A 27,342-nucleotide genomic window follows, 5' to 3' on the forward strand; every position below is an offset into this window, starting at 1 on the left:
GTAAGAAAGTGTAATAATACAATGAAGATTTCTAGATAAGAAGATTGTCTTGTTTGCTTTGTTTAAAGATTGTTAATGCATATCAGTAATGGAGAAAATGACATTACTACCTAATATTGAAAAATGAAAGGTATCTGTCTTCTGAAAAAAATATAAAACAAAAACCAAAATGAACATTTTTCCTGTGTTGGTTTTCTGTGCTATAAAACTGATTTTCACAAAGTTAATGACTTAAAACAACACATGTTTATTATTAGTTTCTTTGGGTCAGTGGTCTAGACCTAGCTTTGACAGGTCCTCGGCTCAGGGTCTCACAAGGCTGATATGGAAATGGCTGCAGGCTGCATCCTTATTTGGAGGCTATACTGGGGAGAGATTGCTTCCAAGTTCCCTCAGGTTGTTGGCAGAATTCCTTTCCTTATGGCTGTAGGATTCAACGCAGCTTGCTTCTTCAAAGCCAGCAGTGCAGAATCTCTGGTGTGTGTGTGTGTGTATCTCAACAGTCCTTTTTTTTTTTAAGAGTTTTCACCTAATTTAGTCAAGTACGCCAAAAATTATCTCCCCTATAATTAACTCAGAATCATTTGTTTGGGCCTCATATCCATTAGGATGGCTACTGTTAAAAAAAAAAAAAAAGAAAAAGAAAACACCAGAAAATAATGTGTTGACGAGGATGTGGAGAAACTGGAAACCTCATGCACCACTGGTATGAATGTAAAATGGTACAGCCACTGTGGAAAATAGCACAGAGGTTTCTCGAAACATTAAACATAGAATTACTGTATGGTTAAGTAATTCCACTTCCAGGTACATATCCAAAAGAATTGAAAAGCAGAGTCTCCAAGAGTTAGTCATACACCCATGTTCGTAGCAGCATTATTCACAAGAGCCAAAAAGGAGAAGCAACCCAGTGCCCATCAACAGAAGAAAGGATGGATAAAATGTAGTGTATACATACAGTAGAAAATAAACAGCCTTAAAAAGGAAGAGAATTGTGATGCTTTCTACAACATGAATGAACCTTGAGGACATTATTCTAGGTGAACTAAGCCTGTCACAAAAGGACAAATATTGGATGGTTCCATTTACATGTGGTACCTGGAGTAGCCAGCTTCACAGAGACAAAAAGTAGACTGGTGATTGCCAGAAGCAGGAGAGAGTGGAGAATTGGGAGTTGTTTAATGGGTACGAAGTTTCAGTTTTGCAAGAAAAGAGTTTTGGAGATTGTTTGCACAATAAGGTGGATGTACATAATAATATTGAATTGTTCACTTAGATTGTTCAGATGGTAAATTTTATTTTATGTGTATTTTAGTACAAGAAAAAAATTTAAAAATCAAATGATTAGAGATCTTAATAATGTGTAAAATCCCTTCACTTTCATATTCTCTTGGAAACCAACAGGTTACAGGTCTTGCCCACACTCAAAGGGAGAGAATACAGGATATGAACACCAGGGGGTGGGGAATCATGGGGGCTTCCTTAAAGTTGGCCTAAAAATTCAAAGCAAAATGTAGCAAACGAAATTCACAACATATCCAACTAGAGAAAAGCCTGCGCAGCAACGAAGACCAAGCACAGCCAAAAAAAAATCTTTAAAAAAAATCTGTGTTCATAGTAATACTTAAAAAGGTAAACAAACAAGGTCCTGCTGTATAGCATAGAAGCTATATTCAACACCTCTGATCTTGAATATATCAGTGTCAATATATTTATGTATGTATATATATAATCAGTATATTCGATATCTATAAATATATGTATAACTGAATCAGCTTGCTGTACAGCAGAAATTAACATAACATTGTAAATCAACCAACTTCAGTAAAATAAATTTTTAAGAAAAGGCAATCAAACCAGAAGAACTTCATTTGATCATCTTTTTAGAAGATACGACCATTTATCATTCTGAAAACTAGCAAATAAAGGAAAAGAGCCACACATTTGATCTGCCTTTCCTGTAAAAATTACCTCAAGATAACTTTAGAGATGATTTCCAGCTAAAAAAGCTATAAAGAGTGATAGAATCGTGTTTGTGACCTTCCAATGAAATATTAGATGTAGCTAGCATCATCACTGTCTGCTAACATCACAGTCTAGCTCTAACCTTTGGTGTTTACAAGAAACATCAAGGGACAGAGCAGCATGCTGAATAACACCATGGGGATGCAAACAGCAAAATTCTGACTGGGAAATTCTACTGGACAAAAAACCTGTTTCCTTCAACAAGGAGGAGAAAAAAAAAAAACTTTGAGATTAGAAGGCTTAAAAAGTAAACCATCTAATGGGTTAGATCCCTGGGTTGGGAAGAGGAGGAGGGCATGGCAACTGGAGGAGGGCATGGCAACCCACTCCAGTATTCTAGCCTGGAGAATCCTCATGGACAGAGAGGAACCTGGTGGGCTACAGTCCATAGGGTCACAAAGAGTCAGACACGACTGAGTGACTAAGCACAGCACAGCATGTCTAAATACACTGTATGGTCCTTGTTTGAATAGTAATTTGATCAAACGAACTGTCAAAGACATTTATGGAAGATCAGTTTGAACAATAACTTTGATATGTGATCATCAGAAACTACAGTCAAATTTTTTAGGTTTGATGCCTGTAATTGTGGTTATGCTTTTAAAAGTTTCCTTACCATTTAGAGATCAAAACTAAGATATTCATGGGTGAATTGATATAATATCTGAGATTTACTTCAAAGTAATCATATGAGGTTAGGGTGGAAGCTGGGGGAGTGGTTATAGATGATTTAGAACTGCCCATGAGAGTTGATAATTAGTATAGCTAAGTGATATTTGGGAATTTATTGTATTATTTTCTCTACTTTGGTTGAAAATTCACCTTGACAAGTTGTTTGGTTTGTTTCTAAGCCTAAGTTTCAGACCAGGAGTCGCAAAAAAACATATGTAAATATTTTAATGTAGTTTGGAGAGATTTGAAGTACAAAGCTGTACGGTAGGCTGGCCAAGTCTTAGCAGATTTAGTAGGAAAGAACTCCTTGAAAATTATGTTCTCTAATACCCAGGTCACTGCTGTACCGAAATGCTTTCCTTTCTCCTGTTTCAGTGTGGTTGGTGGTCGGGAGAAGGGTTGAAGTTCACTGGTTTTGGTTTGATTGATTCATCAGTTTCCCCTGCCGCCTGACTGCGTCTGGTGACTCACTCAGGAATGACTTCTTCCTGAGCGTCCTAGGGTGAAGCCTGAGCTCCACCCAAGGCCTGCCATTGAATGGTTCCACCTTGCTTACATCTGAACTCATAGCTGGGATGAGGGCAGACATGTTTTCTTAAATGAGGATGGCACTTGAGAGAAGACTTGCTTTTCTCACCTATGTAACTTCTTACCTGGTTCCAGAAGGTTTCTCTCTTCATATTCGTTGGAAACCAAACGCTTTATGTACATAAAGCCTGGGCAGAACCAGGTTCTTCCCCTGAAAGGAACTGGAGCCACATCCTGTCTTCACCATCCTCTTTGCTGAAGGAAAAACAGAGATGGTTGTTTTATCTGCACCTTCCTAGCCTGTGCGTGCCAACGGTACACCTCTCTCCACTCCCAAAGCAAGTGCAAAATGACCACAAAGCAAAAAAGTGCCTTAGAGTGTCCCTCCAGGCTTCCAGACTTCTGCAAAGGAGCAAAATGCCCTTCCTCTGGAATTTAGGCAGAATGAGGGCTGTGCTAAAGTTCTTTGACTCAGAGATGTGAATGCAGCTTTGTTCCATACTAAGAGTGCTTCTCCTCTGTTTATCCTAACAAATGTGAATAGCAGGTATGTGTGGTCATCTTCACCTGGGCTTGTCAGGTGGTTGGTCTGTAGCTATGTCCACAGATCTTAGATTTCAGACCTTTTTTCTTTTTTTTTGAAGAGAACAGCTGACTTTATTCTTAAAATGATCAAATAGCAAATGTTGATTGTCAAAGTATCATGAACAAAATCACTCAACAGATCTTGTCCTTGTCCCCAGAGATCTTGTATCCCAAAGAACATAAAAACAGCCTATTAATAGAAATTTAAAATAATATCCTAAGATTTTAGACTTCTTAAGAGCAGTGTTAACCCTGAGCTGTAAAGCAGTAAGAATGCTAGAAGTGCTGGTAAGAACCAGTGTACAGAAATAGGACTAAGAACAAAAGTTGCAAGGGAGAGAAAGGGGATTGTTTTTATGTAACTGACCATAACCACCAAGAGAAGAAGAAAAATAAAGTAACAGGAAAAGTTTGAAATCTGTGGCAACAGGACCAGCATCATCAGTCTGGTTAATTTAGAAGGTGGCGCATTTGTTTAAGAATTTAAAAGCTTAGATGGTGAAAGTGCCACTGGTGACATGTTAGATGTGAGCCAAGGGTGGCCCCCTAGCTTCCTGGCTGGGCCAGATCTGTGTCACTGCACACAGAGTTCCTGAGGCATGTCTGAGGTATCAAGGAGGAGTTCTTTCTGATTTTATTTTTTTAAGTGTATTAATAATATGTAAGTACGTTTTTTGAGGCTAAAAATTCAGATTCTCCAGATAAAGCCCTCCTTAACCATACAACCCAATCTCAGGCCCCTCCCTAAAAAAAGTCATTTATCTGTATGACCATCTAGACACTTTTTTTTTTCTGTGTATTCACCTTCTTCTAGGTACCTAAAGAAATGAAATGGGTTTACTTTTTTTTTTTTTCCTTCTTTAATGTAAGTGAAATGGTACTGTTCTTCACAGATAGATTTTTCAATTAACAGTATGTCTTGCAGATCTTTCATGTCAATTATGAAGTTTATCTATTTTTTTCTTTTTTACTGTTGCCTATGATTTGGTAGCATGTTTAGGCCATCATTTAACCATTTTCTTAGTGATGCACATTCAGGCTGTTTCAGTTTTTCCATGATCACAAACAATGCACCGATGCTGCAACCATCCTTGTTCACTCCTCCTTGGGCACGTGTTCTGCTCTAGGGTAGATGCTAAGAAGTAGAATGATTGAGTCAAAGGGAATGTATCTTTATTAATAGTTTCTGCCATGTGGCCCTCCACAGTGACTATGCTAGTTTACGTATTTGTTGTTTAGTTGCTAAGTCGTGTCCGACTCTTTTGTGACCCCATGGACTATAGCCCGCCAGTCTCCTCTGTCCATCGGATTTCCCCGACAGGAATACTGGAGTGGGTTGCCACTTCCTTCTCTAGAGGACCTTTCTGACCCAGGGATCGAACCTGGGTCTCCAGCATTGGCAGGAAGATTCTTTACCACTGAGCCACCATGGAAGCATTAGCAACTAAATGGATTTTCCTGTGGATTTAAATACTAGTCTCTTTAGGAAAGAGGCAGAAGGAGTAGAAGCATGCACTTGATTTTAAAACTTTAAAACATCTCTTGGCATTTTGAGGGGTTGAAATGTATGTAGGGGTTGCAAGTTTAAAATCTTTTTTGTTATTTTGGCTTTTGGAACAAAGGAGCTTGGAATCTGCTCTGCGTGTAGGTGGCGAGTCCTCTGTGCCAGTTCAGGAGAGTGAGAGGAGCACGGACAGGTTTTGCCCAGTTACTAGCCTCTGAGCAGAAGACTCCGCCTTTACATTCTGACAGATGTCTAAATACATGGAGCTGCTTTAAGAGAGAAGTGAAAGCATCTGCCAGTTTAGGACTCAGGGCTCTCTGGAAGGCCCTGAATTCCTTACAGGAGGGCATGGCCATGGTGGGTGGAGGAACAGGATTTGACTAGTGACAGCTGCTACCTGTGGCAGATAGATCCCTACGAGCTCCCACTGCAGTCAAGGGCCTCGCCATCCACACGGGGAGAATGAGGGTGTCGCACTGGGACCCTGTGTGTATGGACATGGAGTGTCCGGGATCTGCCGTCGGCCTCTGGGGTCATTCCCACTACCAGATAGAGAGCCCGTCCTGAGACTCGCTTTTGGGGGAGGACCCTGGGGGCCACTGGCAGCCTGCCAGCCCCCTCCTGCTCTGATTTTGCTGAGTTTCTCTGTTATGAAAGGGGTCTCCCTTCCCCTGCACAGTTTGTCTTTGTGTCTGTGTCTTTGAGGAAGAGGGAGGAAGGTGGAGAGCCAGAGGTTGTTGAGAAAATACATAGGGAAACAATTTTGAGTCTCCTTGGACTGGCTTTCCAATCCTTGGCAATTCCTTTGATTCTGGACGAAACCTAGAAGAAATATCCTTTCCTTTCCCCTTCAGTTTTGTAAGAACAAGCACGTCTCCTCTTGCTCTTCCTGACTTAATCAAGTGGTATGGCACGCCCACTTCCCCAGCCGTGTCTTGCAGCCACATTGAGCCAGATTAATGTCACACAGAACTAGTTGAATGACTCTTTCTAACCAAACACTCAGATTCACTTTTCCAGTCTAGAGAAACTGCCTTCAGGACTTTTAAAAGGTGGGAGAGGGGGTTGAATTCTTGCTTCCACCCCTTGACCAGGTTGGAAGAGCTTGACACCATCCACCCAGCTATGAAGAACTTTGCCTGCTGGCCACGAAAGCCCGTTAACACACGTACAGGCAATCTGTCTCTCTCCCGCCTCCACACACTGTTTGTTTGTTTTGCGGTTATTTCCTTCTTTCTTAAAGAAAGAATCCTGTCTCGGCCTTTCTTTGGAGGAGTGTGATTTGAAGCGCTGCAGCGGGGCGATTGTGCAACCCGGCTCCTGGAATCTCCTTCCTACAGTCTGCTGTGCATGTGTGCGCAGAAGGGCAGGGGTGCCAGATTCTGTTGTTCCATACCAATTGAAGCTTCTAAACTCCCGTGTCCCCCTCATACTGTCTGCTTACAGCACTCAAGCGTTAAAGGGGAATTTCCCAGGACGCAGTCAGTTTTTTGCTCCTATGTGATATACACACATATTGTTCTCAGCTGCCATCCAGACTCCCTAGGGTAGGCTAGGTCTCACCAGTGCTGCAGGGCTCTGAACTGCACTCAGCTCTGGCTTGGAGCTGGGGAGTCTGGGCAGGCGGGCAGAGAAGTGTCCACTCATGACTTTATTTGGCTCCCTGGAGGAAGGAGAGTTGCTGTTGCCAGGAAAAGGTGAGCGCTGATCTTTCCCAGCAAGAAGGTCTGTTCCCTTCCTTCGGCAGGTGCTTTCAGATGGATGTAGGGGAGGACTGCAGGAGGCTCTGGGTCTGAGGGTGCTAGGACAGTGAGGCCAGTGCCCTCTGCTTGATGCCTGGGGTGCTCCCTCCCCAGAATGAGCACAACATCTCATAAGTGTGTTAAGGGCTCCAGAAATGTAATCTGTGGCAGTGATACCAAGCTGTCCTACACTCTATGACCTCAGAAGATGTTGGAGGCTCCTCATTTCTAGAAATCTACCATGACACAAATAGATGAGGCAATATATAACCCCACTCCTTTCCCTACAGCTTGGCTTAGAACAAGCAAGGAGAAAGCACCAGGGCTTAGAAATTAGGACAGGATTACATGGAGATCCAGCGGGGCAGTGGGCAGACTAAGTGGCTTCAGTTAGGAGTATCTGGGCTGGCCAGAGGCCGACAGGGCTGACTTTGAACTTCACCCCCTCCACCACCTCGGCTAGGCCTGGGTCATTCAGTAAAACCTCCAGGCTGTCTCCTCCTCCTGCTGGGGCATCTGGAGGCTGCTGGGGCCTGTGCAGACTTGTGTTTCTGCCCATTTAATGTATTGCAGTTCATGGGCCTTCAGTTGACTTGAAGGGGCTCTCTTCCAACCACAGAAAAGGCCTTCTCTGGGCCCAGCTCCAGCAGCCCACAGTGGGCCTTCTCAGGAAGGAGAGGGGGTGAGGCCATTGCCAGATTCTCCCCACCTGGAATGTTGGTTTGATCCTGGGACTTTCTGAGACAGGGGAGGCCACCTGACCTTCCTGCTCAGCCATCTGTGTCGGAACATCTGGCATTTCAGGGAAGAACTGCTTAGCTGTCTTAGGAACCAGCTCTGTGTCTTCATTTGGGAAGCATGGAAGGCTTCATCGTGAAAGTGATTTTGTGAGTACCAAGAAGATGAGAGGGATGGAAAGATGATGACGGCAACCCCATTGTTCAGAGCTTGACCCTAAAGTTGACAGACTCCAGTCTACCAGCCTGCTTTGGGCCGCCTTTTGTTTTCCTCCACTCCCTGAAACACCTTTTGCAGACCTGCCACCCCTTTGACACCTGTCCCAGTTCAGCTGGGTTTCTTGCCTTTGCTCTTTGTGTCTGGAGCACAGGTAACCATCCGCAAGCATGAGTACTTCAGGCATCTGCCATGAGAAACCCTATCTTTGAGGATCCAGGAGACAATATTAACCTGTTCTCCTCAGACTAAGCTTATGGATTCTGACCACTGAGATGGGGGGTGGGGGGGGGGGGGCTCCTCCTATACTTCTACACAGAATGGAAACAGATCCCACTCTTAAGAACTCTTGAAGATTCAGGATGGGGAGCACGTGTATGCCTGTGGCAGATTCATTTCGATATATATCAGAACCAATACAATATTGTAAAGTTTAAAAATAAAATAAAAAAAAAAAAGAACTCTTGAAGAACGCATTTGTTTCTTAGTGTTTCAAAGGCAGCACTCATTATTTTGCAAACAATAGCTGTTTTCTTCTGCAATCCATTTCCCTAGATTTTGCTAACTTCTTCTATCTAGCACAGTCCAACTTCAAACCACCATGACTAAAGCTGGATGTTCGCAAGGCAGGGTGGGGTGACAGCCAATTCAAGGGGTCAGTTAGAATCTGCACAGCCATACGCATCGCCCCCCCGCCCCAGCCTTTTAAGAGTTCTTGCCAGGGAGTTGTTTGTTACTGGGGAAAGAGACATCCAGTGATGAAAGCTTTCTTTAAACTGAGCAAGGGGCAGAACTGCAGCGAGTATGTTTTGGATCCTATGCCACCCTGGAGTGGTGTAAATTTCCCAAACAGGCTGCAGCAGCGGAATGGTACTGGGAGGCAGAGCGGAGAGGAAGAGGGAGGGAATGTGAAGTGGCCTCCAGGCCTCACCTGGAATTGCCCACCTTCACACCTCCTGGCAGCCCCTCTGCTGTGCAGTTTGGGTGGGGTTCCCAGGGATGTCTGGGTAAGAACACTTGAGGGGACCAAAGAAAGGAAGGGAGAGGGAGCGAGCTCCTCTAACCACTGGGCTGAACAGCTGAGCCTCCAACCGAGGCAGTATTAGCATTTCAAAACCCCTCTGACTGGGCTGAGGCCTTCCCTGGGTGGGCGCTGGGCCTGAGAGCAGAGGCCGTGCTGGCTCCACACAGAATGGGGCTGAGCATCCGGGGCATAAAGACCAGGCTGGACTCAAGAATGAGCCCATTGTGGCTTTGTCCCAGGCTTGAAAACTGTGACCAAGGCTCTTTCATTGTTAAGAAAGACCGTTTCTTGGCCAGAGCAGAGCTCAAAAGTCTGGTTCACCCAGCAGGCAGGTCTGGGAGGTTGTTAACTACGTGCTCTCTAAACCTTTCTGTGGGTAGTTAAGACCGTCTCACTCCGGATCACGCAGGTTGGTGTGTTGGTTCTGGAACTGCAACCCGGGTCTGTCTCCCAGCTGACTAAAGTCAACCCCTTCCCAAACTGTCTGTACAGAGTTGCTTTTCGTTATTCGTATTTCATTTAAACAGTGTAGCTTTGTAAAGCATGTATTTTTAAATTGATGTTAATTCTGGTTAATAAAGGTCGTAATTCCAAACCTCTGTAGCCTCTTCCCTGTTTCCAGCTGAAGTCTGCTTAGAGGTGGGGCGCTGGAGGGAACTGGCCACTCTTCCTTAATCCAGGAGCAATGGTGCCACCTACTGGCAGTTGCTGTTAGCTACAGGTTCTGTGGCCTGTCGTGCTTTTTGGTAAAGGGACTTTGACTGAGATGGAAGTAGCAGTATTCCAGTACAGGAGTAATAACATGCTCCAGTGGAACACGCACTGAGTAGGCACACTATTTCCTACTTACAGATGTGGAAGGGCTTAGAGACTGTTATTGGGCAAGTTTCCCAGAGTCACAGAGGCAAATAGGCTTCCCTGGTGGCACTTAGTGGTAAAGAACATGCCCGCCAATGCAGGTTAGATGTAAGAGACACAGGTTTGATCCCTGGGTAGTGAAGACGCCCCTGGAGAAGAGAATAGCTACCCACTCCAGTATTCTTGCCTGGAGAATGCCATGGACAGTGGAGCCTGGTGGGCTACAGTCCATAGGATCACACCGAGTTGGACACGACTAAAGTGACTTAGCACGAGCATGCACGCAGCAGAGGCAAATAGGACAGAGCCTTCCTACCTGCAAAATTAGCCAGTTGGCCAGGGTTTGCCAAAGCCAGCAAGAGATTTTAGATGGTAACTGGACAAAGCATTCAATACTGTGACGAGTGAGGACTGTCTTCCCTCTTCGGTTCTGATTCAATCCTGCTGAGTTTGTCAGTTTGATATGACTCTTTAAACCTCTAACAGTCCTTAACACTTGTTTATTTCAGTTTTTAACAATGTTAGATAGGCAGCAGTATCAGTTATAAATTATTAACTTTTTTCATTAAATTATTTTGAAGTTATCAAAATTATCTTCCACTTTATGATGAGCAAAATTGGTTTTTTATTTTCCTTATGTAGTATAGTGATATGACATTTCCTTTAAAGTAAGTTTGTTAGATTTTAAAAAGTGAGTCAATTTTAGGGGGGAAATACAGGTAGGCAATGGGATGGGTGTACACAGATAAGTTGAAAACCCTGATGGATGTTACGGGTGACTCAGAAGTGTGGGCAATGTTGCACTGTGCCCATCCTCACTGGCTTGCTCTACAACCTTGGGCAATCTTGAGGATCCTTTCCTTGTTTGTAGAAAATGAAAATGGAGTAGGTGATTGCATAGGTGGACTATAAAATGCTGTGAAGTCTGGGGACAATGACTCAGGTTTCGCCCGGGTCAGGCTGCTTTACCTGTGAAGGTAGTAATAGTCAGGGCCTTGTTTCTTCCACTTTTCTTCTCCCACAAGATTCTTCCCTTTTACCTGCTGCATTTTCTTTCTTCTTCTTAAAAATCACCTTTACAGAGATATAATTCACATATTATTTTATTGTTCACAGCTGTGAGACCATTACCCCAAAAAGCAGCCCCAGACCAGTCACTTCCCATTCCCCCTTACCCAACCCAGCCCTGCTGCTGCTGCTGCTGCTAAGTCGCTTCAGTCGTGTCCGACTCTGTGCGACCCCATAGACGGCAGCCCACCAGGCTCCCCCATCCCTGGGATTCTCCAGGCAAGAATACTGGAGTGGGTTGCCATTTCCTTCTCCAATGCATGAAAGTGAAAAGTGAAAGTGAAGTCACCCAGCCCTAGGCAACCACTAATCTGTCTATCTCTGTAGATTTGCCTACTCAGGACATTCTGTATAAATGGAATCACACATGGCCTTTCGTGACTGGCTTCTCACTTAGCATCATGTTTTTGCTATGTTGTTCATGTTGTGGCATGTATCAATACTTCAGTATTTTGTATTGCCAAATAATATTCCATTGTGTGGATATACCACATTTTATTTATTCATTCATTAGTTGATGGACACTTGGGTTGTTTCCACCTTTGGGCTATTATGAATAATGCTGCTGTGAACACTGAAGTACAAGTCCTTGTGTGGACATGTTTTCATTTCTCTGGGGTATGTACCTACAAGTGGCATTGTTGGGTCATATGGTAATCCCATGTTTAGTATTTCATGGAATCACCAAACTTTTCCAAAGCAGTTCCACCATTTTACATGGGCTTCCTGGTAACTGAGCTGATAAAGAATTTGCCTGCAATACAGGAGACAAATACAGGTTGAATACAAATGGAATACAGGTTCAATTTCTGGGTCAGGAAATTACCCTGGAGAAGGGATAGGCTACCCACTCCAGTTTTCTTGGGCTTCCCTGGTGGCTCGGGTGGTAAAGAATCTGCCTGCAATGCAGGAGACCTGGGTTCAATCCCTGGGATGGGAAGATCCCCTGGAGGAGGGCATGGCAGCCCACTCCAGTATTCTTGCCTGGAGAATCCCATGGACAGAGGAGCCTGGCTGGCTACAATCCTTGGGGGTCAGAAAGAGTCGGACACGACCAAGTGACTAAGCACAGCACAGCACCACTAATGCAGAGGGGGTCCAATTTTTCCAAATCCTCACCAATACTTGTTATTTTCTGAGGTTTTTGTTTGCTTTATTTATTTATTTATTTTTTTGTTAGATGGAAAAATTGTGCATATATTAATAGTTTAAGATAATCAAGAGATATGAAAATGCTAACATGTGCTATAGATTCTTTTTTTTTTTTATGTTTTGCGCTTGTTTTTTTTTTTTTTAATTTAATTTTATTTTTAAACCTCAAACACTGTATTAGTTTTGCGAAACATCAAAACAAATCCGCCACAGGTATACATGTGCTCCCCCTCCTGAACCCTCCTCCTTCCTCCCTCCCCTATTTTTTTATTTTTATAATGGCCATCCTAATGTATGTATGAGGGCTTCCCCCATAGCTCAGTCGGTAAAGAATCTACCTGCGATGCAGGAGACCCAGGAAGATCCCCTGGAGAAGGAAAGAACAACCCACTCCAGTATCCTTGCCTGGAGAATCTCATGGAGAGAGGAACCTGGCAGGCTACAGTCCATGGGGTCACAAGAGTTGGACACAACTTAGCGGCTCAATCAATCAATGTGTGTAAAGTGATTATTTCCTTGTGGTTTTCATTTGCGTTTCTTTTCACTTTCTTGAATCACAACAGGTTTTAATTTTAATGAAGTCCAATTTATCTTTGTTTGTGTGTGCTTTTGGTATCTATCTAAGAACATTGCCTAATTCAAGGACAGAAGAGTTACTCTTATGTTTCTTCTAAGAGTTTTGTAGTTCTAACTATTATAGTTAGGTTTATGATCCATTTTGAATTAAGTTTTATTTATGGTTTAGAGAAGGAATCCAGCTTGATTCTCTTGGATGTAGATATTCAGTTGTTCCATCACTATTTGCAGAAAAGAGTATTCTTTCCTGTATTGAATTGTCTTGACTATCTTGTCAGAAATTAATTGACCATAAATTTGAGGGTTTGTTTCTGGACTCTATAAATTCTGTTACCTTGATCAAATGGTGTTCTTGTGCCAGTACCACACTGTCTTGACTGTAGCGTTGTAGCAAGTTTTGAAAACAGAAAGATTAAATCGTCCATCTTTTTCAAGATTGTTTTGGTTATTCTGTGTCCCTTGCATTTTCAAATGAATGTTAAGATCAGGTTGTGAATTTTCTGCAAAAAACGGAGGGGGGGCATTTGGCATTTTGACAGGGACTGTATTAAATCTGTAGATCACTTTGGGGAATATTGCCATCTTAACAACATTAAGTCTCCTGGTTTATGAGCAATTTCCATCTATGTAGGTCTTCTCTATTTTCTTGCAGCAGTTGTTTTATAGTTTCCAGAGTACAAATTTTACATTTCTTTTGTTAAATTTATTCCCAAGTATTGTATTCTTTTTGATTCTGTTGTGAATGGAATTATTTTATCAATTTCATTTTCAAGTTGCTCTTCTTAGTGTATAGAAATATGCACTAGCTGTTTATTATTCTTGTATCCTGAAATCTTGCTGAACTTGTGTTTTTCTGATAGTTTTTTAGTAGATTCCTTAGGATTTCAATTATAAGATCATGTCATCTATAGATAGAGATAGTTTTATTTCCTTGTCAGTCTATCCAATTTTTTATTTATTTTTCTTACCTTATTGCCTTGGTTAGAACCTCTAATACCATAGGGTTTTTTTGTTTGTTTGTTTTGTTTTTTAGAACCTAGGGAATGATCCCCTCTTGGTCCTTCTTTTCTTTTTTATTGTATTCTTCTTAAGTTTTACTGATTTATTTGTTTGCTTTTGGCTGCACTGGGTCCTCACTGCTGTGCACGGGCTTTCTCTAGTTGTGGTGGGCAGGGGCACCTCTAGTTGCAGTGTGCAAGTTTCTCCTTGTGGTGGCTCCTCTCGTCGTGGAGCACAGGCTCTAGACACACAGGCTTCAGTAGTTGTGGCTCGAGGGCTCCCCACAACATGTGGGATCTTTTCAAAGCATGGATCAAACTCACGTCCCCTGCATTGTCAGGGGTATTCTTAACCGCAGGACTACCAGGGAAGTTCAGAACCCCTAATACCATGTTGAATAAAAGTGGTGAGAGCCAGTGTCTCTCTTTTGTTGTTGATCTTAGAGGGAAATAATTCAGTGTTTCATCATCAGGTATGATGTTAGCTGTAGATTTTTTGTAGGTGCCCTTTAACAGATTGAGGAAGTTCTCATCTATTCCTAGTTGGAGTGTATTTGTCATAAAAAAAAAAAGTATTGGATTTTGATAAATGCTTTTTCTGTGTCTATGGGGAGAATCATGTGATTTTCCAGAAAATCTGTATTCTGTTGACATAGTATTTACATTACATTGATTGTCTTATGTTAAACTAACTTTGTATTTCTGGGATAAATCTCACTTGGTCATTGTGTCATTTTATATGTTGTTGTATTCAGTTTGCTGATATTTTTGTTGATGATTTTTGTGTCTGTGCATAAGGGATATTGGTCCGTGGCTTTCTTTTCTTGTAATGCCTTTGGTTTTGGTATCAGGGCTTCATAGAATGAATTGAGAAGTGTTACCTTTTCTTTTTGTTTGATTTTTGGAAAAGTTTATGAAAAATTGGTATTAATTCTTCTCTAAATGTTGGTAGAATTTACATTGAAGTCATTGGGCCTAGACCTTTTATTGTGGGGGGAAGCTTTTAATTACTAATCCAGTCTTTTTACCTGTTGTATTGCTTCTTTCTTGCAGATCACGTATGCTGCTTGTAGACACATACTTCTGTAAAGGGGAGAAAATCTGGGAGGAGCAGGCCGAGCAGGAATTGGGAAATTGGGGGGTTTGTAGTTGACTCTCCCTGCGCCTTACTTTAAATGTTGATTGAAAAGGGATGAGATCTTGACAATTGCAGATTCCCAGATCATAAGTAATAGACCACAATGAAACACTATACATTAGTTCTACTACTAACTGTAGTTGGTATGAACTACGACAGTTATATAAAATATGAAGTAGTTGACTATTTCAGAATGAAAAATACAAACTTACTTCATGATTATTTAAAAAAAATAAGAATAAGAAATGAAGTAGTTATTGTACATAAAACTATAGTAACCAAAACTGTATGGTATTAACATTAAAAACAGACACATAAATCAGTGGAACAGGGTAAAGAACCCAGGAATAAAGCCACACGTGGTCAATTAATTTACAAAGTCAGAAAAAGAAAAATAAGTATCATATGATATCATTGACATGTGGAATCTAAAAAAATAAACAAACAAAAGAAAAAATGAAAACCAAGCTCATAGATACACATAACAGACAGGTAGTTGCCAGAGGAGAGAGGAGGTTGCTGGGGGGGGTGGGGGGGGCGGGTAGGTGAAATTGGGTAAAGGGAGTTAAAAGGTACAACTTCCAGTTACAAGATAAATTCTATGGAGGTATATACAGCAGAGTGGCTATGGTCAACAATACTGTGTTATATACGTGAAGGTTCCGAAGAGAGTAGATCCTAAAAGTTCTCATCACAAGAAAAAAAAAATCTTGTGTGGTGATGGGCTTGTTGTGATAATAATTTAACAATATATACATATAGCAAATCATTATGTTGTGTACCTTAAACCAATATAATACAATATTATATTTATAAATAATAATTTATAATTGAGGGGAAAATATGAGGTAACTTTCTGTGTGTTGATATGAATGATCTCCAGGATACATAATTTTGAATGAAATGTGCAAAACAATGTGAAGCGGGAAGAAATGGAAAAGGACCTGTAGATGCCTTCAGTCTGGTAAATGCAGACCTGTGGAAGGATACCCAAGGTGAAAGGCAGGGGAACAGGAAACTTCATAGCATCTGGGTATTTTCCCCTTGTGGCTCTGCTCCCTCACGCATCTTTCTTTAAAGCAGTGGGCCCCTGTGAAGGGCAACAGGGAGACTGTCAGGTGGCCGTATTTGCATGTTTCTCTTAGGCAGCCTGGGCCCAAAGCCTGTGTCCTCCAGGGCAGCAGCTGCCCCTCAGGGCTTCATGTCTCTGCCGAGGTGTGTGAGGCATGGTCAGATCTCTGTCTTCTGAGGAGCTATTCCCTGAATCTCTCTGCCTATGGGAAACTCAAAGGCCCTCCGAGGTTGGGGATTCCTATTTGAACAGTTTCAGCTGCACAGATGGAGAAGGCAGTGGCACTCCACTCCAGCACTCTTGCCTGGGAAATCCCATGGACGGAGGAGCCTGGTGGGCTTCCGTCTATGGGGTCGCACAGAGTTGGACACGATGGATGTGACTTAGCAGCAGCAGCAACAGCAGCTGCACAGAAATCCTAGTATGTTTTTCCAAGGTGGAAGGGCTTTCACAGCCCTCCAGCCTTCCTGTGGACTTCTGGCTGAATGGCCCAACAGTGAAGTACTTCATTCTTTCTTGGCAGACCTGATCGTGGCTGCCCCTTCCCACTGAACTCCCCCAGTGAAGGTGCTGGAGAAGTGAAGATTCCAGAAGTTGTTGGGCCCCCCAGGCGAGCAGCCCCACTGGCAGCCTGTCATTTTCCATCGAAGGCTGGCAGGATTGGCGAGCAGGAATGCATTTGATTTGGGGGAAATAGCCATATTCTTTGCTCTCATCCGAGTGAATGCTTCCCCTCCTTCACTGGGGCCACCTTGGAAGGCTATGGAGCCTCCCAGCCCAGGCTTCTCAGGCCCCAGGTTGGGCTTCAGGGCTGGCTGCCAGGCCTCAAACGCTGAGGACCCTCACGTCTCTCCACAGAGAACACCTTCTGCAGTGGCGACCACGTGTCTTGGCACAGTCCTTTGGACAACAGTGAGTCAAGAATTCAGCACATGCTGCTGACAGAGGACCCGCAGATGCAGCCTGTGCAGACACCCTTTGGGGTGGTTACCTTCCTCCAGGTGAGGCCCGGGTTGGACATGGGCTCCAGCCTTCCCTGGCAGGATGGGAAGGCGGGTGAGAGAATGGACATTTCCTTTTGGTCTTCTCCCTCTTTCTAGTCCCTCTGATGGTCTGTCAGGTGGATTCGGGTGGTCTGCTTCAATCTGCTGAGATGGGCTGAGGGGGCAGGGGCAGGGCCATTTGGGTAGGAGAGGGTGGCCATAGCTGAGCGGATAGCAGGGGAGGGTATTTCTGTGAACTTGTAAGACCTGGACAGCCACAGGCCCAGGACCCCTCCGGTGGGCAGCTTGGGGCTGGACTGGACCTTACCCAGGGGAGTGTGCATCTCCCCCAGCTGTAACCAGGCTGCTTGTGGTCATGGTGGGTCTCTGTGAAGGTCTAGTTTTTTCCTCTGAGATTTACTCAAAAGTTCAGCCCCTGATAAGGAAGGGAGCTTTTCTGCGAGCTGCTGGCAGCCTCTGGTTGTCTTTCCGAGCTTGAAGGGTCTCAGAATCTCCTCTGTTTACAATTCCTGTGATCTCGACTGGGCAGGAACATCTCCCTGGACCTCCTCTGTTTCCAGAGACGTGGGCTGGGGACCCATCCTAAGTCTGCAGGGCCCTGATTTTCTCTTCTGCCGTCTGGGGCATGGCTTTGTGTCACCCAGACACCCGAGCCATCGCAGCAGGGCAAGGGTCAGACCTTGGTGCCCCACCTGTGGACCCATCTGTCTCCTAGTCAGGCCGCTGTTCCTTTCTAAGGGAACCATCCTATTTTGGACACATCAACCCCAGAGCACAGATCCTGCCTGTGGTCCCCCAGGTTTGGGGACACTGAGAGAGCCTGTGTGGCTGACCTTCCGGATGGGTGGGAGGAATGGCCATTAACGCACAATGGCATCTTTGTCCTTGGGTCTCAGATCGTCGGTGTCTGCACTGAGGAGCTCCACGCAGCCCAGCAGTGGAATGGGCAGGGCATCCTGGAGCTGCTGCGGACAGTACCCGTGTGAGTGCACCCCTGCGCCAGGAGGTGGGGGCAGGCTCCCCAGGTCAGGGGTTGGGAGCCCCTCCTTCCCCCTTACATTACTGCTCAGACTCTGGGTTTTCACACTGGGCCTCCCTGATCACTACCCCTGGCTGTCCCTTGGCCACTAGTACCCTGTGTTCTGGGCCTGGGGCAGCGAGCAGGGAAGGCTGTAGACCCAGCCCGTCAGCCCCAACCCCTCAGTTACCATCCTGTCCCCTTTCCTTGTCCACAGCGCTGGCGGCCCCTGGCTGATAACTGACATGCGGAGGGGAGAGACCATATTTGAGATCGACCCGCACTTGCAAGTATGTCTTGAGTGAGAAAAACGTTTCTAGCACACTGTGCCTAGGCCTCTGCCACATAACCCTGGCTTTCCTGCTGGGAAAACAGAGGAGCTGTATTTGTGAGTGAGTAGAAATATGGCATGATATGTAACTTGTTCTCTCAATTCTGCCGAGTACATAACGGAGCAGAGATTTCAGTCCAGGAAAAATTGTCTAAACACATTTTCCTGAATTTTAAAAGGATTGATTTTATTGAATGCAAATTATACATCAATAAACCTGACCAAAAAATTGGATCACCAGCAAGAAAGAAAATCAGTATAATGGGTATTGCTTGTCTGGGATTCATCCTGCCATGTTCCCCTTCTTAGAAGAACACGGGCTTCCTTTCAGAAAACCTCCCTACTGCCACTGCCGCACCATGACAGACAGTGGAACAGGTGACAGTGACCCCACAGCCCAGCTGCGGGGGTGAGCGCTGACTGGTCTAAAGATCCTACCCTCTTTCAGATCATTTTCATCTTGGGCAGTCAGACACTGAGCTCCTCCCGTGGGTAGGTTGGTATCCCTTGATCTATAAAAGAAAGTCTTTATACACACAGGTCGGCCGTCCCCGCTTGCTGTGTATGGCCTGCCTGTACAGAGTACCAGTGTCATCTCTGGGATTTGTAGAAGCAGCACTCTGTTTGTATGCAGGTGAATTTTGAAAGCCGGGTAGAGCATAACTTTGTTTCTTATGGGCTACTCGTGAAACAGGATCCGCAGACAGCCAGTAATGTGCCTGGCACGTGCCTGCCTCCTTCTCTCTTGCCCTTGTCCTTTGCAAGTCATTGCCATCTCTGAACATTTTATGCCTCTGTAGAAATCTCACAGGCCACAGGCAGCCTGTGTTAGTGCCAAGAGTTAGTGTTCTTTAGGAAGGCTGGGAGGGGGTAGGGAGAGGTAGCAGGCAGACAGGCAGCCTGCGGTCCCTGGGCTCATTACTGCAGACCTGGGAGTTCTCGGGCAGAAGCCTACTCATTCACAGATGATGCTCCTCTATTTACCTATTTACCTTTCCGATCACTGCCAGGATCCTCTGTTATCTCTCCTTTAACTTGGTTTCCTAGTAGCTTCTGCTTATGCAAGAACTGGAACCACATGGCTGTGTTTCCCTAAGCCCTTGTTCTGCAGCCACACTGGGATCCAGCACAGGGCATCGTGGGCTGTTGCTTTGGCCTCTGTCCTAAGTGCCAAGTGCTAAGAAAGCACCCGATCTTTAAGCTACTAGGGTAAGCAGCCTGTCCTTGTTCTACATGCCGAGAACAGTTCTCCTTTCTAGTCTTCAGATGTCCCTAAGGCCAGCCAGCAGGACCCAGAGCACTAGTGTTCTTTAAAAGCAAGCAAAGCACCTCAGTGTGCACCCAGTGGGAGCTGCTCTATGCTCACTTGTGTCTCTGGGGTCTACTTGCAGCTGGTTTGTTTTAGAGCTGCTCCTGGCCCTTTGCTCCACACTCTACCACTAGCCAGCTGTGTGCGGGAACAAGTCCCCAGACTCCTCGGCATCTTTACCGTTTCTTGTTTATTCATAAAGTAAGCGGGCTGAGCTCATTGAGCCAAGAGATGTCTTTAGCTTCTTGCTTAGATGAGGGGCCCCAAGGTGGCCAGTGGAGAAGGAAAAACATAGACTCTATCCTGAGCAAACCTGCACGCCCCTGCCTAGGGCACAGAGAGCCACTCCCTGTTGTCAACTCAGAATCCTCAGCTTTGCCTGGGCTGATGGGAGCCCTGGAGATGGGGAGAGGGGGGCTGATGGGAAGGAGGCATCAGGCCAGGGCCACCTGCTGACGGTGTCCAGAAACAAGGACCCTCTCTGTAGGCTTACCTTGTGCTTTCTGAACAGGCTCCCCAGCCAAGCAGCAGGCCAGTATGGGCCTGTGGAGCCATGGGGAGAAGGTCCCCAGACAGGGAGGAGCAGATTCTAATTGAGGTCCTGACTCAGGAGCTTTATTTGGCCCACATGACTGTTTATGAACAAGGTTGCAGGAGCCTCCCAGATGACCTTTCATCCAAAGCCCAACAGCACAACTGTATTTTACCGGAAATCCCAGGGTGTTTGTGTTCACCTCTTCCTTGAGACCATTTGGAGAGTGTTTGGACTCCACAATATCAAGGCCTGTGCGAAGGCAGGACCTCTGGTAGAGCTTGCAGATGCTCACCGCCCTCCCGGCGGCCAGTTCAGTCTAAGAAATGGAAAAGAATCTCCATCCAGAATCGTTGGCCAAACAAGTCAGCGATGCTGCAGGGAAGTCCTGCCCTTCTGCTCTCTGGGGGCTCGTCACTGTGTGACCACACCCTCTGCTGTTGGAAGAAGAAACTGCAGGTGTGGAGCTGGAGAGGTGGGGCTGAGTCCCAGTTTCTCCCGCCTGTGGCTGGCTTCCACACTGGCCTCTGGAGCAGGGCTGGGTGATCAGTCAGCAGAGGAAGGACTGTGCCTTTCCTCCAGGAGGTAGTTCCTGGCCCTGCTACGTCAGCTCGATAGGCCAGCACAGGGTGGGCAGAGTCAGGGCTCTGAAACAGGTGTGAAGGTCACTATACTGGAAGTCTAATGAGTGAGGAGAAGCTTCCCTTGGGATTTTCATTCTTCCCAGCTCCCCTAACTCCTGGTTCTCCTGGAGGAGCCCAGTGGCTGGCAGAGACTGTCACTCGTTAGTAACCAGGGCAGAATAGAGTCAGGAATCCTGTTCTTCTGACACCTGTCCCATGCTTAGCTCTTACTCATGCTCGTGCTTGGTCACTAAGTCATGTCCAGCTCTTTGTGACCCCATGGACTGCAGCCCACCAGGCTCCTCTGTCCCTGGGATTCTCCAGGCAAGAATACTGGAGTGGGTTGCCATCTCCTTCTCCAAGGTATCTTCCCTACCGAGGGGTCAAGCCCACCTCTCTCACATTGGCAGGTAGATTCTTACTGCTGAGCCACCAAGGAAGCCCTTAGCTCTTATTGAGGCTCAGTAAATATGTGCAAGCAAATATGGGTGGTGACCTTGGGCCACTGGTTGGCTGAAGGAACTCTGGCTCTTTGGTTCTTTCCAAGCAGGAGCGAGTTGACAAAGGCATCGAGACAGACGGCTCCAACCTGAGTGGTGTCAGCGCTAAGTGTGCCTGGGATGACCTGAGCCGGCCCCCCGAGGATGACGAGGACAGCCGGAGCATCTGCGTGGGCGCTCAGCCCCGGCGGCTCTCCGGCAAAGGTGGGGGCCTTGCCTTCCCCTTGCCCAGGCTGGGTTTTAGCATTTCTTGGCAGTATTTAAGCCGCCAGTGAGATCTCCAGCAAGGTGGAATGGAGGGAGCTTTACTGACCCATTTCTCCTGGGTTTTGTGTGTATGTGTGTATGTATTTCACATTGTACCTCCAGCAGGGACCATTGTGTTTTAGATTTGCCCCTTACAATCTGAGGTCAGGGAGGTAAGTGGAAGCCCTAGAACAGTTACAGGAAACGACCATAGTCCACCCAAGTGCAGGAGAACAAGCCCTGGCCACCCACAGAATTGACACAGGGCCCAGCTCTAGCCTGAAAGCCATGCCAAACCCGAGGATCATACTGGCCTCAGCTCTGCCCAGGCCTCTGATGGGAAAGGCCTGAGTATGAGACCAGTTTATAGACTCTACCCGCCGCCACACACACACTGTCTTGCAGATACAAAGTAAGGGGCAGGGGCAAGCACCCTTACCTCTGAACATAGGCTGGTGGGCCTTGGAGAAGGAGGGTATGGCTCTCCTGTTGGAAGCTCACCATGCTAGTCTTGGCTAGAGAAATAGTCATGGTTTTAAAGAAAGGGCAGCCCTAACTATCTTCAAAAGAGAAGCAGCCATATATAAAGACATGTGCTTATAACTGCTCTACTTCCTTTCTATGCTCCCCCTTTCTTTATCTTTTGAAGAGTAAGATACTTGGTCCTGCATAAAGTACAGACACATGTGATAGCAATTATAAAAGGTTTTCTTTCCGTAAAGAACAACGTAAACCCCTCATGCAAATATCTGACCCTTTTCTTTCCTTCCTGCTTGTTCTAATGATGTGCCAAGTCCCAGGGAGGTTCTGAGAGACTGTACAGTTATTAGACTCATTCAGTTGCTTTTGCGAAAAAGAGCTAATCTAAGGAAGGATTCACAGCTTTGTCCAAAATTTCAACCATTATTGGCTATTTTAAAAAAATTCTTTTAAGTAAGATCCATGAGGCTGTAACAAACAGCTAGAAAAATCACTAATCATGTTCAGCATCTACCCTAAGCCCACCCTTTGATCAACCAACATTAATTTTCTTTTTAGTGTGTGTTTGCAGAAATAAGTCCTAGACCAAAATCTCAATATAGGGGACCAGAGTAGTAAGCTTTACCCCGAAGACCAGCAAAGCATCTTGCAAAGAAATAATTCCACCAAGAGACTCTTTTCTCACCTCCTGGTCCTTGGCAGATCTGTGAAGAGGCAGGGTTCCCTGGGATGGGACCAAGGTGGGAAGATGACTCAGCATCCCACTGACCTGGCCCCAGGGGAAAGGGTGGCAAGACCAGACACCAGCTGACTACCCCGAACCCAGAAACTTGTGTCAGGGACGCCTGCCCGTTCACGGCAGAGCACTTGCAGCCGTTACTGGCATCCAGTAAGCGGGACGAATTCCTGGGTGGTCTTGGGCAGCGGCTGTCTTGTGAGTCACTGTCTGGACCCATGTTAGGGGTAAGCCTAGGGCCTGTGACACAGGAAAGGAAGGACAGTGAAGGAGAGCCCTGCCTTGGAAGGTGCCCTTCTGTGGTCCAGGGGCCATTCCTCGTCTTCTACAAGCGTGGCGCTCTTCAGACCAGAAGTTTTGGGAGCACACGATGCCTCGTCTGCCCCGTGTCCTCATGCTGCACTCAGATCTCACAGCTGATAGCTGGAGTGGCCTCAAGACCAGCATTCTCGGGGGCCTTTCCCCAGCACATCTGCAGAGCTAGGCTCTAAAGACAGGAATGGAGCTGCTGGGGCCCAGAGACCCATTGGGTAACTTGGTGGTGTCATTGCAGACACAGAGCAGATCCGGGAGACCTTGAGGAGAGGACTTGAGATCAACAGCAAACCCGTCCTTCCGCCAATCAACCCTCAGCGACAGAACGGCCTCACCCACGACCGGGCCCCGTAAGTTGCCCACCCACAGAGGGGGTCAGTCCAGCTTCCTGACAGCAGTGTCCCGAGACTGGGACACGGGAGCAGTTCTGTCCTTCAGAGCCTGTCCCTATGGCTTGCATGAGAGAGAACAATGCCCAGAGGCCTTTCTGGATGGACTCAGGGTCTCTGGGGCACACAGATCCATGGTCATAAGGGCCTCGGAGGGGACCCAGCAGAGCAGAAATATAAACAACAGTAAATATTTACACGGACTGTGTGAGCAGATGGGAGGCCAAGTTGGGGTGAAATCTGACTTGGGGCCTCCCAGCCTTGTGGGAGCCCATTGTGCTGAGCACCATTCCCCTCCTTATCTCGGCCTCGGCCAGAGTTGCCCTTCCTTCCTTCCTGGAGCCTGGTCTCCGGCTGATAGCTGCAACCCCAGGGGCCTCCCTGTCTGGCCAGCCCCAGACTGGACGCCTGCTGCTGAGGCCCTTCTTCCTGCCTCCTTTCCAGGGGGCCCAGGGAAGGGAAGTCCTCTCAGGCCTCTGCTATCTGTCCACGAGCTCTTCAGAGAGACTTTTGACCACCTGAGAGGTCAGATCTACTTCCTGCTGACCTCTCCTCCTCTGTTGGGGACAAATGGTAGGCAGAGCTGGAGCTGGGCACCCCCCGCCTCTGCCCTTGGTCCCAGGGCAACTCCAGGGAATAGCTGCTGGCAGGGGCAGCCTGGGAACTGGCAGCCCAGAGCAGGAACCCTGCCTGCCAGAGAGGAAGTTGCTGTGTCCTGGGCTAAAAGGGAGGCGGACCACTCCTGCAGGTCCAGGGTGATCCGTCCTTCTTCTGAGAAGTCTTTATTACACATTCGCTGTGTGGCAGGCTCAGGACCCAGAGGGCCATCTGGGGTGTAGGCTCTTTTGGGAACACATGAACTGAACGAATTAATTAATTGGCATGATTCTGGCTGTGGATGTAATTTGTTGGAATTAGTTACTTTGAATTTTCTATCTTCAGTTCCTCATCCATGACCCCCAGAAGCGGTAGTGATTTAATGTGCTACAGAAGGGACAAGTCAGCATGATCTTGAGTAGTTAGGGAGGGCTTCCTGGAGGAGGAAGTACATGAGATGGGCCTTGAAGGTGCCCTAGAATTTTAACAAGCAGGAGATGGAGCTGACAGGGATGGAACAGGGAAGGCCTGGCTGGTTAAAGTTGAGGCTGGAACCTGGGAGCAGATTGTGGAGTAGGGAGAGTTGCTCTGGCTGCCTGAGGTGGCCCACCTGGAGAATCTGCCATCCAGAAGCCATGAGAGTGGAGCTCTTTGGCAAAAGCCTGGAGAAGCCTCCACTGTACCTCTGAGCAGCTTTTAACTCTAGCCAGTGGGTTTCTGCAGCCAGCTGCCTTGAAGGAGCTGGCCGAAGGCACCATCCTCCCCTGGCAGCTGCAGAGGGCCAGGCAGAGTCATGGGGCATCTGGAAACTCTCCACCTGGGAGTCTGGCTCCCATCCCAGGGCCATACTTCTTCCCATGCCCTGAACTGGGCCTCTTCCTCTGGGCCCTGTTGGCACTGGTGGGAGGTTGGGAGGTACTTGTAGTCTCAAAGGCTCAAACAGATTGCCCCATAACTTGTAGACGGTCTTAGTTCAGATGGCCCCTCCACCTCTGAAGGTCTAGGTTTCTGGGCAGAAGGGCAGGGGCTCCTGTGGAGGTACCCCACTTGCCCCTGTTATATATCTGGAACAAGCCTGAACTCTCACGCCCTGTCTTGGGCATACTTTCAGCTGCTGTAGCCCCAGCAACCTTTTGCTGGGCTCAAGGTTCTTGGGTGCTCACATCTAGCCCAGACTCAGTCTGCTGGGCAGTGAGGATCGGACCTGGTCCACGGGCCGTCTGCAGACAAGGCAGAGCTGCAGCCTCCACTCTGGCCTGAATTGGCTGAGCTACAGAGAGATGGATGAGAGTAGAGCAGAGGTGCAACCCTCTGGGGTCCTCTCCCCTCCCTGCAGCTCAGGGACCCAGTCACATCTCTAAGGCACTGGAATCTGCAGTCTGAAGGGAATTGGCACTGTCTCCTCTAAGGTCATTGGTCCTAGTTACCAATCTGCTAGCATTTGGTTGAGAACTGGTTTCTCCTTCCCCAAGAACATTTTCCAACACCACCCCCTGCCCCCTAGTCTCCAGCTCCCTGTTATCTCAGGATCAGTGGTGGTGGACTCGATTCACATTAGCAAGCACGAGTGTAATATCTGTGCTGCCCACCCTGGGAGCTGACCCCATTTCAGATAAACCGCCTGGATCGCGACTGAGAAAGCCGACCCAAAACGTGCTGGCACCAGTGTTTGCTTCTCTCCCTGCGGGGGCACAATGGGCACAGGCTGTGTTGTGTCTTTGTGTCCAGTTTTCCTTTAGTCAGGCTTTCTGGGTGGGGACTCTGAGATGTGGTCCTCATGGGGCCAAACATGATTTGAGGAGGCTGTGGAGATAGAGCGGAGAAGCAGAAGAGCTGTGGAGCCTGGCCATGAGCAGCGAGGCTCTGGCCTGCCTGGGGGACTCGGACACTCGCTCTTTCCCGTCTCAGTAGCAGCCAGCACTACTGGTGAAGCGCGTGTGCCGGGTCATGTTCCAAGGGCTTTGTATTAATACCACCCTCGTGGTCACCCTGTGAAGTAGAAAATATTATTATCCCCCTTTTCTAGGTGAGGAGGCTGAGGTACAGAAAGGCTAATAAGTGATTTGGTGAGGAAAGGGTGGCACTTAGGGCTGTCCCTCAGCTGTTAACACGGTATTAACTCCTCACGCCACGCTCAGGGCCCATGTGAGGGGCACCCCAGACCTGTCTCTCCCCCTCCCAGGCCGACCCCTTCTCACGAGTCGGAGCATGAATAGAAACCTCTCCCTTGAGGCCAAGGTCCAGGCTAAAGCCCCGAGTTAGAAGCTTACTGTTTGTATTTAACTCAAGGAGGACATGCTGCCAGCCTCAGTGCTTCCAAATCCCTGAGATAATGAAATGTGTCATAATTGGCTCATTTATACCACAGTTCCTTCTTGACACGAAGCCTTGTTGCCCTCGTGTTCAGAAACAAAATCAGCCGTACCTCTGGCCTCTCCACCGCTTCAGGGCTAGGGGATTTCTTTCTTTCTTGAGGCCTCACTTCCTGCTTCCCAGAAAGGCAGGCCCCTCTGGGTAACCTGCTTCTCTCCCACTCGCCCCTGCCAGCCCTCCTCTCACCGCCTTCCCAGAAGGGGAGCCCTTGGCCCTCTGTGGGGCTTCTTCCAGCGTTTCACAACCCCTGCATTCCAGCCGTGAAATTTGTATCTGGCTTTTCCCAAGATGACCAGTTGAGAAAAGCCTCCTTCGGCTTGCTGGCGCCTCCCTTCCCACTGCCCGCCCGCGTGAGTTTGGGAAGCAGCTCCTCTGTGCCACTGAGGGGAGCCCAGCTTAGGCACTGTGCCTGCCAGCATTTGTAAGGACCTGGGTCAAGGGGGGAAAAGTCACTGGCATCCCGTGTCTGAGGTGGCTGGCTTAGACGTGGACTGTGGTACGGAGCCCGGCCTCTGCTCCCCAGGCTCCGCACAGGGACTGGGAGATGAGCGTGGTCAGGTGCACTGCGTGGCGAGGCTCGCCTCTCTGTAAACTTGCTCCGGTGCTGGGAAGCTGCCTCGGGGTACCAGCCCTCCTCCTTTTCCCTCTGCAGTGGCTCACTGACCGAGGCTGGGGCACCTCTAGGGAGCTCTCTGGATCACATAACAACGCCCCCCTCCTCCAAAGAGGGACAGGGCTCCTGGGTGTGTGTGCACATGTGTTGGTAGGGAAGGTTCCTGGCTGTGGGAGAAACCCTTTGTGGTGAGGTACCTTTAAAAAGCACACTAACCATCATCTCTGAGCTCTTTCAGTCTTCTGGAATTGCACCAGCAGCATTTAAGGCTTTTTTTCTTGTTGCCTTAACTTTCTGAAAAATTAAAGTTTTGTAGCATGGCTTCTCCCGTCACGGCATTGTCAGCTGTACCTTCCCCCCAGCATGCCCCAGAGCACAAC

General features: G+C 47.1%; 1 protein-coding gene across 5 annotated transcripts in view; it reads left to right on the forward strand.

Annotated features, from left to right (window-relative positions):
* The window catches only part of SUFU (SUFU negative regulator of hedgehog signaling), a 106,312-nt gene that overhangs the window by 52,369 nt on the left and 26,601 nt on the right, over positions 1 to 27,342 (forward strand). For 4 of the 5 annotated variants that reach the window (XM_045164137.1, XM_045164139.1, XM_045164136.1 and 1 more), the window contains exons 4-8: positions 16,755 to 16,897; positions 17,797 to 17,882; positions 18,136 to 18,208; positions 21,261 to 21,417; positions 23,229 to 23,340. In XM_045164137.1, the coding sequence (XP_045020072.1) occupies positions 16,755 to 16,897; positions 17,797 to 17,882; positions 18,136 to 18,208; positions 21,261 to 21,417; positions 23,229 to 23,340 (571 nt within the window). The remainder of the gene's footprint in view (positions 1 to 16,754; positions 16,898 to 17,796; positions 17,883 to 18,135; positions 18,209 to 21,260; positions 21,418 to 23,228; positions 23,341 to 27,342) is intronic. The other variant, XM_045164138.1, reaches the window with a different exon arrangement.

The sequence above is a fragment of the Bubalus bubalis genome, chromosome 23 (genome assembly GCF_019923935.1).
Source record: "Bubalus bubalis isolate 160015118507 breed Murrah chromosome 23, NDDB_SH_1, whole genome shotgun sequence".
NCBI lineage: Eukaryota > Metazoa > Chordata > Mammalia > Artiodactyla > Bovidae > Bubalus > Bubalus bubalis.